General features: G+C 39.6%; 1 protein-coding gene across 4 annotated transcripts in view; it reads left to right on the top strand.

Annotated features, from left to right (window-relative positions):
• The window catches only part of ITSN2 (intersectin 2), an 88,975-nt gene that overhangs the window by 40,657 nt on the left and 35,611 nt on the right, over positions 1 to 12,707 (top strand). For all 4 annotated transcript variants that reach the window (XM_070732388.1, XM_070732391.1, XM_070732389.1 and 1 more), the window contains 10 exons: positions 5,904 to 6,040; positions 6,438 to 6,886; positions 7,735 to 7,856; positions 8,037 to 8,215; positions 8,751 to 8,892; positions 10,095 to 10,300; positions 11,014 to 11,072; positions 11,881 to 12,047; positions 12,384 to 12,429; positions 12,505 to 12,626. In XM_070732388.1, coding sequence (XP_070588489.1) covers positions 5,904 to 6,040; positions 6,438 to 6,886; positions 7,735 to 7,856; positions 8,037 to 8,215; positions 8,751 to 8,892; positions 10,095 to 10,300; positions 11,014 to 11,072; positions 11,881 to 12,047; positions 12,384 to 12,429; positions 12,505 to 12,626 — 1,629 coding nt within the window. The remainder of the gene's footprint in view (positions 1 to 5,903; positions 6,041 to 6,437; positions 6,887 to 7,734; positions 7,857 to 8,036; positions 8,216 to 8,750; positions 8,893 to 10,094; positions 10,301 to 11,013; positions 11,073 to 11,880; positions 12,048 to 12,383; positions 12,430 to 12,504; positions 12,627 to 12,707) is intronic.

Here is a 12,707-nt window from a genome sequence, read left to right as displayed (position 1 = left end):
AGGCACCCCACAAGGGAGAGACCTCGGAGTCGACCTCTGGCCCCCCACTAACACCAACTGCGACCGACTGGAGAGGTAGGAGGAGAACCACTGGAGAACAGTGCCTCCCACCCCCAACCCCTCCAGCCGGTGCAGAAGGATACCATGGTCGATGGTATCGAAAGCCGCTGAGAGGTCAAGAAGCACCAGGACAGAGGATAAACCCCTGTCCCAGGCCCGCCAGAGATCATCCATCAACGCGACCAAAGCAGTTTCCGTGCTGTAACCGGGCCTGAAACCCGACTGTTGGGGACCTAGATAATCGGCTTCTTCCAAGGACCGTTGGAGCTGGAGTGCCACCACCTTCTCGACAACCTTCCCCATAAAGGGAAGGTTGGAGACTGGCCAGTAGTTATTTAGTATGGCTGGGTCCAGGGAAGGCTTCTTGAGGAGGGGGTGCACGAGCGCCTGTTTATAGGATGATGGAAAGGATCCCCTCCCCAAGGAAGCGTTGACAATCTCCTGGACCCAGCTCCGTGTCACCTCCCTGCTGGCCGAAACCAGCCAGGAGGGACACGGATCCAGTAAACAGGTGGCGGAACTCACAGCTCCAATCGCCTTGTCCACTTCATCAGGTGTCATCAGATCAAACTCTTCCCAGACAGGTGGACAAGTACAGGCCCCAGTCACCTCGACTGACTCGTGGTCAGCCGACTCTGTTTTCCAATTGGAGTCGAGGTCCGCCCGGATCCGAGCAATTTTATCAGCGAAAAACGTGTTAAAATCCTCGGCACTACTCTGTAAGGGCTCCCCAACTCCCCCCTGGTTAAGAAGGGAGCGGGTCACCCTAAATAGAGCGGCCGGGCGGGACTCCGCTGATGCAATCAAGGCGGCATGATACGCGCATCTTGCCGCCTTGAGCGCCACTTTGTAAGTCTTAATAAAAGCTCTTACAAGTGTTTGATCGGATTCAGACTTACTCTTTCTCCATCGCTTCTCTAGACGTCTCTTCTGGCCTTTCAACTCCCGGAGCTCCTCATTGAACCATGGAGCTCTACAGGGTCTAGCGCCACGGAGAGGTCGCAAAGGCACAATCCGATCAAGAGCCTCCGCTGCAGCCTTGTTCCAGGCTTCCGCAAGAGACTCCGCCGAACTGTGGACGAGTGCATCTGGAATAACCCCAAGCACCGTCTGAAAGCCCTCTGGGTCCATCAGGCGTCTGTGGCGGAACATCTTAATTGGTTCCGCCTCCCTGCGGGGAAGGATTGGAGCCAGGAAGTCAAGCCGTAGTAGAAAATGGTCTGACCATGACGAAGGCAGTACTTCTAAGTCCCTTAGTCTCAGACCATTGCTCAATTGCTCAGAGAGGAATACCATGTCGGGTGCGTGCCCTCCCTCGTGAGTCGGACCCTGTATTACTTGAGTCAGGTCCATGGCTGTCATGGTGGCCATGAACTCCTGTGCCAGTCCAGAGGCTTCGCCGAGTGACGGCAGGTTGAAGTCCCCCAAGACAATAAGTCTGGGGAACTCCACCGCCAACCCGGCTACCTCCTCGAGCAGCACAGGCAGGGCTTTTGACACCTAGCTGGGAGGCAGGTACGTGAGAAACAAGCCCACCTGAACCCCTAAGTCCAGCTTCATCAAGAGAGACTTGCAACCCGCAATCTCTGGAGCAATGAGTCCACATAGGCAAAGGCTCTCCCTGGCTATAATAGCCACTCCTCCCCCCCTTCCCTGGGGTCGAGGTTGATGCCATATCTGAAACCCAGCTGGGCAAATTTCAGAGAGAGGAACTCCTCCCTCTGGGCCCAGCCAGGTTTCAGTAATACATGCCAGGTCGGCCTCCTCATCCAGGATTAGATCCCGGATGAGGAGAGCTTTATTTACCACCGACCTGGCATTAAGCAGCAGCAACCTGAGCCCAGGGCCAGAATTACACTCATCACCAGTACCCAAGGTTGAGCTCACAGAGCCAGAACAAGGGATCGTTATTAAGCAACGATCCTTTGTTCCCCTGGAACGGCTAACTCTGTGGCCCCCGCCATATCTGCCTCTCCCCAGCAACACCGGGATATTCTGACCCTCTGTCCCCCCAGAGATAGGTGCCTCCCCCCCTCCTGCCTCTCCAGCGTCAGGTGGGCCAACTATATTATTTGCATCCTTCCCATTCATCTCACCCATATTGTAACCCCATCCATCCCATCCATCCCAATCATTCACTCCATACATACTACACCCACCCCAATTATCCATCGTTAAATCCCCCCCCCCAATAATTTAGTTAAAATATAAATCAATTTATAGTTAAAAATACTAAAAATTAAAATACTGATAAAGGTAATAGATACACATAAAATATAAAATATATAAAATATAGATAATAATGCAGTAATTTAGTTGATTAAAATGAATCCAATCTAATCAATAGTGTATAAAGTGCATATATAGAGAATATAGGAATATAGGAATTTGGTTAGCAGCAAAGTCATATCAGTTCTCAGTTACTAAGTTCTGGATTAATAGTATGTTCTATGTCCCGGGGGGGGGAGCCAAAAAAGAGGGGGGTTGGGGTAGGGGAATGTCCCAGTCCTGGATAAGTCGTCTCCTCTTGATGTTACCCGATTCTGCCTCCGGCTCCTTGGCTCCGCCCAGGACCCCCGGCTCTCGCCAGTCGTTGGTCTGCACTTTCTCTTGGTGTCGCTGCAGTCCAAATGATATTTCCGCAACTCCCTTTGCCAAACAGCACTGCAGGACCACCAAGCGTTCATTCCACAGCTCCAAACGCTCACAATACAGCCTCGGCGTCGCTCCGACATCCTCCTCACCTCCTCTCCCCTCGCACACCTCGCTTTCAGTTCCTCTCCCCTCGCAGACCTCGTTCTCAGCGACGACAGTCGGTCCGGCCTCTCCACGCTGGCCCTTCAATCGGCAGACCCTCCAGCGCTGGGCGCTCCCACCAACAGCGCACCAGCGTCCCAGGCCCACCTCCAACATCTCCAGCCAGCACAATCCAGGACACTCGCCTCTCGTTCTCTCACTCCTCACTCTCCTGCCTCTCGTTCTTTCCGCCTTCCATGTAAGTCAGTTCGCTGTGGCGGCCGCCATTTTCCGCAGCCCAGCTGATCAGAATCCGACTCTTCCGTGGCCAGTAAAGTTCTTAATTGGCACACAAGAGTGTCAAGTGGGGGGCTCCAAAGGCAGGGACAACTCACCCCACAAGAATTTCCAGAGACAAGTTCGCTGACACAATCAAATCCCCCCTATATTCTAGATGTTTCACCCGTTGTCCGAGGAGCTGCAGCTTCCTCCCTCCCTCCTGCTTCCCCCACCGGAACCGGAATATAAAACTGAGAAGTCAAGAAGAATTGAAATGCAGGACATACAGATAGTGATGTTGATAATTGTCATTACCTGTGCACTTTTCTATGTTAATAAATGCTTTTTACAAAAAAAAAAAACACCTGTTAGTATCTGCTTAAAATAATAGATTATCCAGTTGAATTTTGTGAAGTCTGATTTTCATTTTTTGTTATGAAACTGTTTTTTGTTATGAAACTGGTCTTTGTATAATCATTTGTTTACAAATAATCCCTTTGAGAACAGTCATAGAGTATCCTGAGAAATATCAATATTCATTTATCTATTCACAGAGTAACTGGTCAACCTGTTGTTTTTGCAATTTTGCATAGTATTTCTGATAAATAGATTATATAAGAAGATGAACATAATGAATTCCTCATATTGTCAATATAACGTATGAATAGAGTTGGCATTTGCTTCCATCACAGGATTTGTTTCCTGACATTTTAATTTCAGTTTATTTTAAAGTTTTGAGACTGCTTTCAAAAAGTGCAAGTTTTTGGTACTCTCCGACGTTTCATTACCCACACTAGGTAACATTATCAGTACTAGTGCTTCAATGCTTCACTATTGATGTTACCTAGTCTGGGTGCAAGATCATTAAGAAACATCACCGGTCTTTGGGCATGTGAAATAATATTCTGTCTATTTAGTATCAAAGTACATCCAGAAGACTTAGAATGATAACTCCTTATAACAAGAATAAGATAGGATTGTGCTGCCCTATAGCATTGTGGAAAAGGTATCCTGTCTGAGGTGTACTTATTTAGAATGGGATGGGAATTTTGACAGGCCCCATAGGTCCTTTTTTTCGTGTGCCATTGGTAATATAAAAAGAGACATTTTTGAAACAAGGGGAAAATCTTATAGTTTCCACTGTTTCTGCAACAAAGCAGTTTTGGAAGGTGGGAAGCAATCTATCTTTTCCCACATGTATGATGGAGGAAGGCAGGTAGGTACACACTGGATATGTAAGGAATGTTCTTCTGCGTATGTGCAAGCACAATTTTTGAAGACTTGATTTGGAGCTAATAATTCCATTCGAAAACATGAAGCAATGGAATTAAAGGGAGAGCAAGGGATAAATACAACATTGTTTTTATTTTGTACAATTCAGTGACATTCATAATGTGTCTTCTTCCTGTTTTCCTCACAATAACCCAGTCAGGTGGATTGGGCTGACTGACAGATATTGGCTCAAAGTCACTCAGCCAGTCTGTGCTTAAAGAAGGACTGGAACTCCCTTCAATGTCTTAGTTTCTAGTCTAGCATCTTAGCCACTATAATAGAATAACTCAGATTTTGTAAATTATCTTGATCATTTAACAGTTGGTTTGACATTTGCTGACAATGTCTACTAATTACACACCAATTACCATTTCTGCACAAATTAAGTAGATCCTTATGCAGTCTTGAAACATTGTTCATCTTGGTTGGGAGGGTGACATGATGTTCATAGATTTTACATTATTTATTTATGTATATTTCACATTTCTGAACCACCCATGTCTCCCAAAGATGGACTCTGGAAATATACAACAAAGCATGATAACAATATATAAAAATTAAAATGTTAGAATTAAAATTGTAAATTAAAAAATGAAAAATTATACAAAGGAGGCAAGAATAATTTAAATTTTGAAAATTGGTTGATAAAGGGGGCCCTAACCAGCACCATGACTGCCTATTCCTCTTGGCTCCCCAGGCAAGCCTGCAAGCCATGTTTTAACTTCTTTTCGGAAGGCCAGGAAATGGGGGTCTTGCCTCTGGGGAGAGAATATTCCATAGAGTGAAGGCAATGTCAGAGAAGGCTCTTTTTCTAGAGCCAGAAAGACTGCAACATACCTTCCCTGCCTGATCAGGTGGGTTGGGCTGATGTAATGGGATGAAGCTGGTTCCGAAGGAAGCCCGGCTCCATGTGATGTAGGGCAGTATAGGTCATAACTAACACCCTGACCTATACTGTTTTTCCTCCTCTCCTAGTGCTGTTTGTTATTTAACAAATTTGGAAGCATGTTTGTGACCCTTTTCAAACAAGGTCCTGAAGTAATTTAGTAGAGAAATAACAAAATATTCATGGTTTAGCAATTGAAAATCATCTCACAGTTTAAGGGTTAGAATCGAATCATTCAGTCTTCAAAGTGTTGGCAAGTATCTATGGTATTATATCAGGTAGATTGAGAAGTCTTCTTGCTCTGCTGTAGACATCGCTACAAGGCTGTAGCAGTTGTGAAGAAATATAACTTTTTACCATTGTTATTAGAAAAAAATGGATCTGACTTGTAAAGTAGGATTGTAATAAGTGATTAGAAAACAATGGAGCAGCAGTTTTTCTGCACATTTGCAAAACCATAAAGAATGACTTGAAATGTTTTTTAAAACAGCACTTTGCTGTAAATGGTATGGAGAGCCTCGAAAGCAAAAATAAACTAAAATAATTTTGCCATGGTCTATATGATTGGTTGGAGACTTGCAGGAACATTTGGATTCAGAATATAAAATGGAATCACTTCTCTCAAATCTGCTTGCTTTTTTGCTTACTTATTTTTGTGCTTTTTTAATAGGAACTAAGAGAAACTTACTGCACACAGCAGAAAGCACTTGAGCAGCTCCACAAAATTAAACATGAAAAAATTCAAGAACTGGAAAGAAAAAGAACTGAACTTGCTTTGAAAAAAAGAACAGAAGATGAGATTACACGGTAATGTGTTTAAAGTACAGTATTCCTATTTTATTTTAGCTCCTTCATTTTATCCTTTGTTTCCAATTAATAGGCAATAATAAATTCAGAAACTGCATTTTGAGAGTGCTTGTGTATGCTAGAATTTACCACTCTACAAATTACATTGTTGTGACAAAATTAAAATCGGGCTTAAATTTATTTCTACCGTTCTGTATCAAAATACATGCATTTCGCTGAATAGTACACATTAATATTGCTTTAACCAAGACTGCATCATACAGGTGAACTTAAAGCCTTCAGAAGGCAATGAAAAGAAGCTGGTATGAGGTTCACATCAAGGTGTTTGCTACTCATTCTTGCCTTTCAATACTAATAGCAGAATAATTAAGTTTGTTTCTCTTCTATATTTCAAAAGGAAAGCAAAACAGGAAAAGGAGAATTTGTGGCAAGAAACCATCAGGAAGGAAGAAGAAGAAAGAAAAAAGCGTCTGAAAGAAGATCGAATGCAAGAAAAGGTCCATGAGGAAAAACAAAGAGCTGAGGAGGCCATTGCACGAGAGAGGGAAATCCAGAAACAAAAACTGGCAGAGGAGAAATTTGAAGAGGAAAGACAAAATAAACAAGTAGAAATTCTAAGAGAGACTGAGCAGCAAAGGCAGAAACTAAAGGCAGAAGAAAAAAAAAGACAGGAGAAAATTGCAAAAGAAGCTGAGGAGAAACTTAAACGATTTGAAGAAGGGAAGAAAAGAAAAGATATTTTTAATTTGCAAGATTCTGAGAAATCTGTTTCTCACTTAATTGAGAAAAATGTAAATGTTCTTAAACATACTAAGGGAAATCTTAAGCCTGCCCTGAAGAATGAAGGTAACTATTCTTTTTTTAGATTTGAATGGTTTAGTTTGAATTATTCTGTAGTTTGAAACAATATTTCAGATCCTAAGACGGCTTCCACTCTTGAGATAGGACTGTCCCCAGAAGAGTCCCTCTCATGGATGCTCCAGTCAGATACTGGTTTTTGCTGATTTCCCCTTCGCTTTGCTTTGAAACCGCCTATTGAGAACAGGGGACTTTTATGGAACAGTGGTAGTTACCACAGAAGAAGATTCAATGTGTATTAATGGAAAGGCTTTTGTTATGCACAGACATTAGGATCTACCATGACCTCTGCTTTCTACAGTGTCTTTTGCTGTTCCTGATTGGTGAGGAAATAAAACCTTAAAGGGATGGCAACTTTTCAGTAGTAATGATGCCAGTGTATTTGGCTCTTTCCAAGATTTAAACAAGAGGATAATGTTTTGTGCTTGCAGAAATCCTGACCTTCCTATCGTGTTTACTATCGTGCTTGGCCTTATTTGGGGGGAGGTCTTGTTAATTAGGGGCACATGGAACAAAATGGGGCTCCTCTTGCCATCTTGCCTGATTTCCAACTCTGACTCCCTAACCCTAACAAGAGGAAATGGCAGGGACTTTTCAGGGAGGGTTTATCTTTAGGGAAAGGCTTATTTTGGGGGAAGGGTTCATTTTTGAGGGATGTCAAAAATGTAGAAATTTTTGAAAATAGACTTTTAGTCTATTTTATTGTATAGTCTACGGAGAGGGGCAGCATAGAAATTTAATAAATAAATAAATAAAATAAATAGTAAAAATAGACTTTTGAAAAAGCATTTATCAGGAATTAGCAATCAATTAATATTTTCTCCTTGACTCTTCAGGCCATACGGTTAGTGCTGCTGATTCTAAGATATCAGTGGGCTTTGTGAATTATAGAGCTTTATATCCATTTGAAGCCAGGAATCAAGATGAGCTAAGCTTCCATTCCGGAGCTATTATTGAGGTAAATTATCATTTCTGAATACTAAACAAATAGTTTACTTAAATCCCAAATAATTTTGTTTGTTTTTTCTTTACAAAATGCACCAACTGACTTGTAGAAGAATTAAAACATATTGATAAACAAGTAAAAAAAATATTTACGTTACATTTGATTATTTTTTCTTTCCATTTTCTTTTCCAGGTTGCTGAGAAAACTGAAGGAGAACCTGGCTGGTTATATGGAAGTTTTCAAGGACATTTTGGCTGGTTTCCATGCAATTATGTAGAGAAAATGCCTGGAAATGAAAAAGCTATTTCACCTCCCAAGAAAGCCTTACTTCCTCCTACAGTCACTGTACCAGCTACTTCAGTTCCTCTAGAGTAAATATAAATTTATATATTCAATTTATTTAATGACCTGTTGGCTAAGAATAATAACCTAGCACACACAGAGAGACACACAAATAAATAGGCAATCAGCAGCTGAGATTAAAAAATAACCATTAATACAATACAAATATTTCAATAAAAATATTTCACAATGAATGCACCAACATCACACAATTTAATTTGAAGCTGATCTATGTTCCAGTTTAAAAATATAAAAGTACGGTATTTGTACTGTGTTTTGATATTATGTGCTTCTTGAATTAAAAATGATAGCTGTAATTAGAGGAGCCATCTGCACACAAAAGGTTTCCAAGTTTTTTCAACAATTTATCTCTTTCTGCATAGTAAGGATTCCTTAGCAATTGCAGAAGCTATGAATTATTAAGACATTATTAAGCTATGACATTATTAAGACAGAATTATTTCTGGGAACTCTTGAAGGTTTATTGGCTAGTTTGCTGTGATAGTTGCCCCTATTGGGTTTTATTGAAAGTAATTCTCTTATGTACATGTTTTGATCTTGCAGAGTACATTCACCCAATAAACCAGCGGATGAAGCAGAGTACCAAAATGTATCTTTTGCAAATTTAAATGCTGGCTCATGGCAGAAAAAGTCTGCCTTTACTCGCACTGTTTCCCCAGGATCTGTTTCTCCCATCCATGGACAGGTATGTTCTTGGTACAGAATGGAACTGTTGGCACAGGGTTGGGAGTATCAATATGCCAAGGACACCAAAACACATAGGTTTTGTACTTTTGGTACTTTATATTTTTGATTTTGTTATTAAATGTATATTTGGGGGAGGTTTGGGGAATGAACAATCTACCTATGAAACACATAAATACATAAATAAATAAAAAATCATATTGCTGTAACCATCTAATTTGTAGCATTTGTTTAGAAAAATGTATATTCTATTAAAAGTACTCTATTCTCTTTCATATAATATAATATTACACTATACACAAGAAGTACATAGTGGTAACCTGCATAATTGGCTAGTTGTGTAACATATTTTGCTGATAATAAAAAGGAAGGGAGACTAGTATAGATCTAGTTTGAGCTCTTTTGCTCTCTTCAGATAGCCATACCCTTACCAGGATCTTGCCTTGCAAGACAGCAGCTTTAACCTCTGGACCACAGGATCTCCTCCCCTCAGCTTTGTACCAGGGAAGAGCCATATGTTTTTTCTGTCAAATCACCATGGTATACCCAAATATGGGAGGGAGCACATAACTTCCTTTTTCAGGTATTGGCAAAAAACTTATTTATGGACAAATGTGTGTGGAGATTCTCAGTCATCCAAGGTCATTGTTGTCACAAAGGTGCTTTTTCAAGACACAACTGGACTTCCTTGTTTTTCCTTGAAGATGTTTCACTTCTTATCCAAGAAGCTTCTTCAGCTCTTGTAATTAACAAACTACATTATCCTTAAAAGACACTTTTTAATCTATTTTAATAGGTACTTTAAAAGATGATGGTAGATATAAGCAGTGAAGGGTTACCAAATTTTTTACTACCACACTGTGGGTGTGGCTTATGCAGGACGCCCTGCATTTTTTTTCAACATCTTTCAGTGCAAATTGGGTGCTCTGGAGTGGAGCTTTATTTTTGCTACCCCACTGTCCAGGCAGCAGCCCACCTCTGGATATAAGTATTCCTATTTACATGGTAGAGTTATTCATTTTCTCTAGACTACCCCAAACCAGTTGCAGTATATTCCAAATATGCTTAGCTTCTTCCAAAGAAGAGCTGCTAGTTTGTTTTAAATTATCATTTGTTTGTTTTTGGATTGAACATATTTTAGTATATATTTTGTATCTTTAAAACTTGCATAGTTGGCATTAACATACCACCTAACTTTGACAGGGACAAGTGGTAGAAAACATAAAAGCACAAGCACTTTGCTCTTGGACTGCAAAAAAAGATAATCATTTAAACTTTTCAAAAAATGACACAATTACTGTGCTGGAGCAGCAAGAAAATTGGTGGTATGGAGAAGCTGGTAAAGGAAGAGGATGGTTTCCCAAATCCTATGTGAAGATTTTGCCTGGAAATGAATGCCAAAGAGAGGAGTAAGTAGGGGAGGTTAGAATATTTGAACTAAAACTATTGGCAAAATACATGGCGTTTGTGTAGAAGTTGAATAGAAGACATTGGTTGAGATTTGGAGGGATACACATGGACAACCTCTGTTTCCCCACAGATGGTTTTTCAACACATCTCTTTTAAACTTTTATGGCTTTGAATATTAGTTTTAGAATTAAGAACAGTTGCACAGATCATTTTTATTCTCTTTTTAACTGTTTATACATTATATTCCCAATTTTTTGGATAATTTCAGAAGGTTTAAAATGAAGGTTTAAATTGAAGGATTAAATATTTGGACGAAACCTTTTACCAGATCAGTGGTTTTACCTTAATAAAGCCCATCTTCATATAGAACTTACAATTCTCATTTCCCTTCCTTTCTTGCATTTGTATTCTTATTCCAACTGCTGATGGGTTTGTAACTTTAAACCATGGATTCCAATGGTGGCTTATTTTAACAAATTAGAATTAATATTAACCATAGCACACCAAACTATGGCTAGCGTGAAACAGATGCTTCACTTGGAATCCACCCCAAGGGTAGGATGAGGAGAGGTATATGAAAAGAAAAAGAAATGAGGATTTATCTCATCATATCCAGCATGATTTGATGAATTGATGCTTTTCTGTATTTTCAAACATCTCTAAGTTTGAATAATTGAATATGGAGAAATAACTAATTTAATTATTTCTGCAGACCAGAAGCTGTTTATGCAGTTATAAATAAGAATCCATCCACATCAACTTGTGGTTCAGGTGAGAGTAAGGCCTGCATTTAAACACCATGATTCTTAAGTCTTTGAATGAATCTTAATGTCTCAAGAATAAATAACATGCATAGTACTGCACAGTATTTCAGACATCCATGCTAGAACACTAACATGTGTTTATCTATCCAATACTAGATAAATATGTATAATTACAATGAGAGAAAATCCTTTTATTCTGGTCTCCATATATTTTACATGAGGAGTATACATTTCCACTGAATATTTTAATAAAATAATTTCATTAAAATAGTTAAATGCAGGTTAAATTGTAACACATGATAAGAAATCAGCATGCTAGTTTTGGAGAGGTTAGCCTAAGTACAGCATTCAAACATTCATCTGCGAATCATACTAATTTAAGTGAAGAATAAATTTGCTTTGCAAAAGTGATGCTATACTTGAAAATACCCAAATGTGCAGTTTATATGTGTATGATAAGGATATGTTTATATATTTCCCTCCGTTAGTAACTACAAATTACTGTACGTAGTATCATATTCATAATTGTCTGCCATGCTAGACCTGGATACATAACAGGACACTACACACTGCCAAAGAATGATGTAAGATGTCTGAATGTGAGAGGAATATGTTCATGTATGATTAAGCTATTGCAGTATTACAATTTGACCTTCAATTTTTCTGTCATTTAAAAAAGGTATCCTTTGTTGCCTGATGTTACCTGAGTATTAGTCAAAGATTTTAAAGTAGAAAGGATTATATGAATCAGTGTTTTACAATCTTTAGTCATATATGGCTTTACTACATTACTGAACTTTTCTCTACCTTTTCAGAATATATAGCACTATATTCTTACTCAAGTTCTGAGCCTGGTGATTTAACGTTCACTGAAGGGGAAGAAATAGTAGTGAGTCAAAAAGATGGGGAATGGTGGACTGGAAGAATTGGTGATAGAAGTGGAATCTTTCCTTCAAACTATGTCAGACCAAAGGATCATGATGTAAGACTTCCAAAGTGTTCTGCTTTTAGGATTTATTTTTTTCCAGGATTTCAAGATAAACACTAAGACTGTTGCAGGGATACTGGAACATGCCCAAGGAAATGTAATGGGAAAGAATTCAGCTTCATCTTAGAGAATAAATATTGCCCATTCTCATGGCACTTGTGGCCAGGGGATAAAAAGCAGAGATGATGGGAGGAAGCAGAATTTGTTGTAGAAATGTTTGATTTGAAATTTTCTAAGATTGTGTTATGCTTCAAAAATGCTTACTTGCAATAAAAAAGGGGGAGAGCTGAAATTAAACATAGGCTCCCAATTGTTTGTTCTTTCTTGTAGACTTCACCTACAGCTAGCAAAACAGGAACATTAAATAAAAAACCTGGTAAGTATTATTGGTATTTTTGTGTTCTTATATATTATAATCATTTATTTTACACTGATACATATTTCTCTTTAGAAATTGCTCAAGTAACAATAGCCTACACTGCGTCAGGAACAGAACAACTGAGTCTTGCTCCCGGACAGCTGATTGTAATATTGAAGAAAAATTCTAGTGGATGGTGGCAGGGAGAACTACAGGTAGAGCAGTAGGTTTATCTGACTGGATATCATGTTTCTTATCTATATGAGTAAATTATGTCTGTAAAAATACTTGTTGCT

This window comes from Erythrolamprus reginae, chromosome 1, assembly GCF_031021105.1.
Source record: "Erythrolamprus reginae isolate rEryReg1 chromosome 1, rEryReg1.hap1, whole genome shotgun sequence".
Lineage (NCBI taxonomy): Eukaryota > Metazoa > Chordata > Lepidosauria > Squamata > Dipsadidae > Erythrolamprus > Erythrolamprus reginae.
Note: the sequence above shows the minus strand (reverse complement) of the source record. Positions and strands in the feature narration are given on the sequence as shown.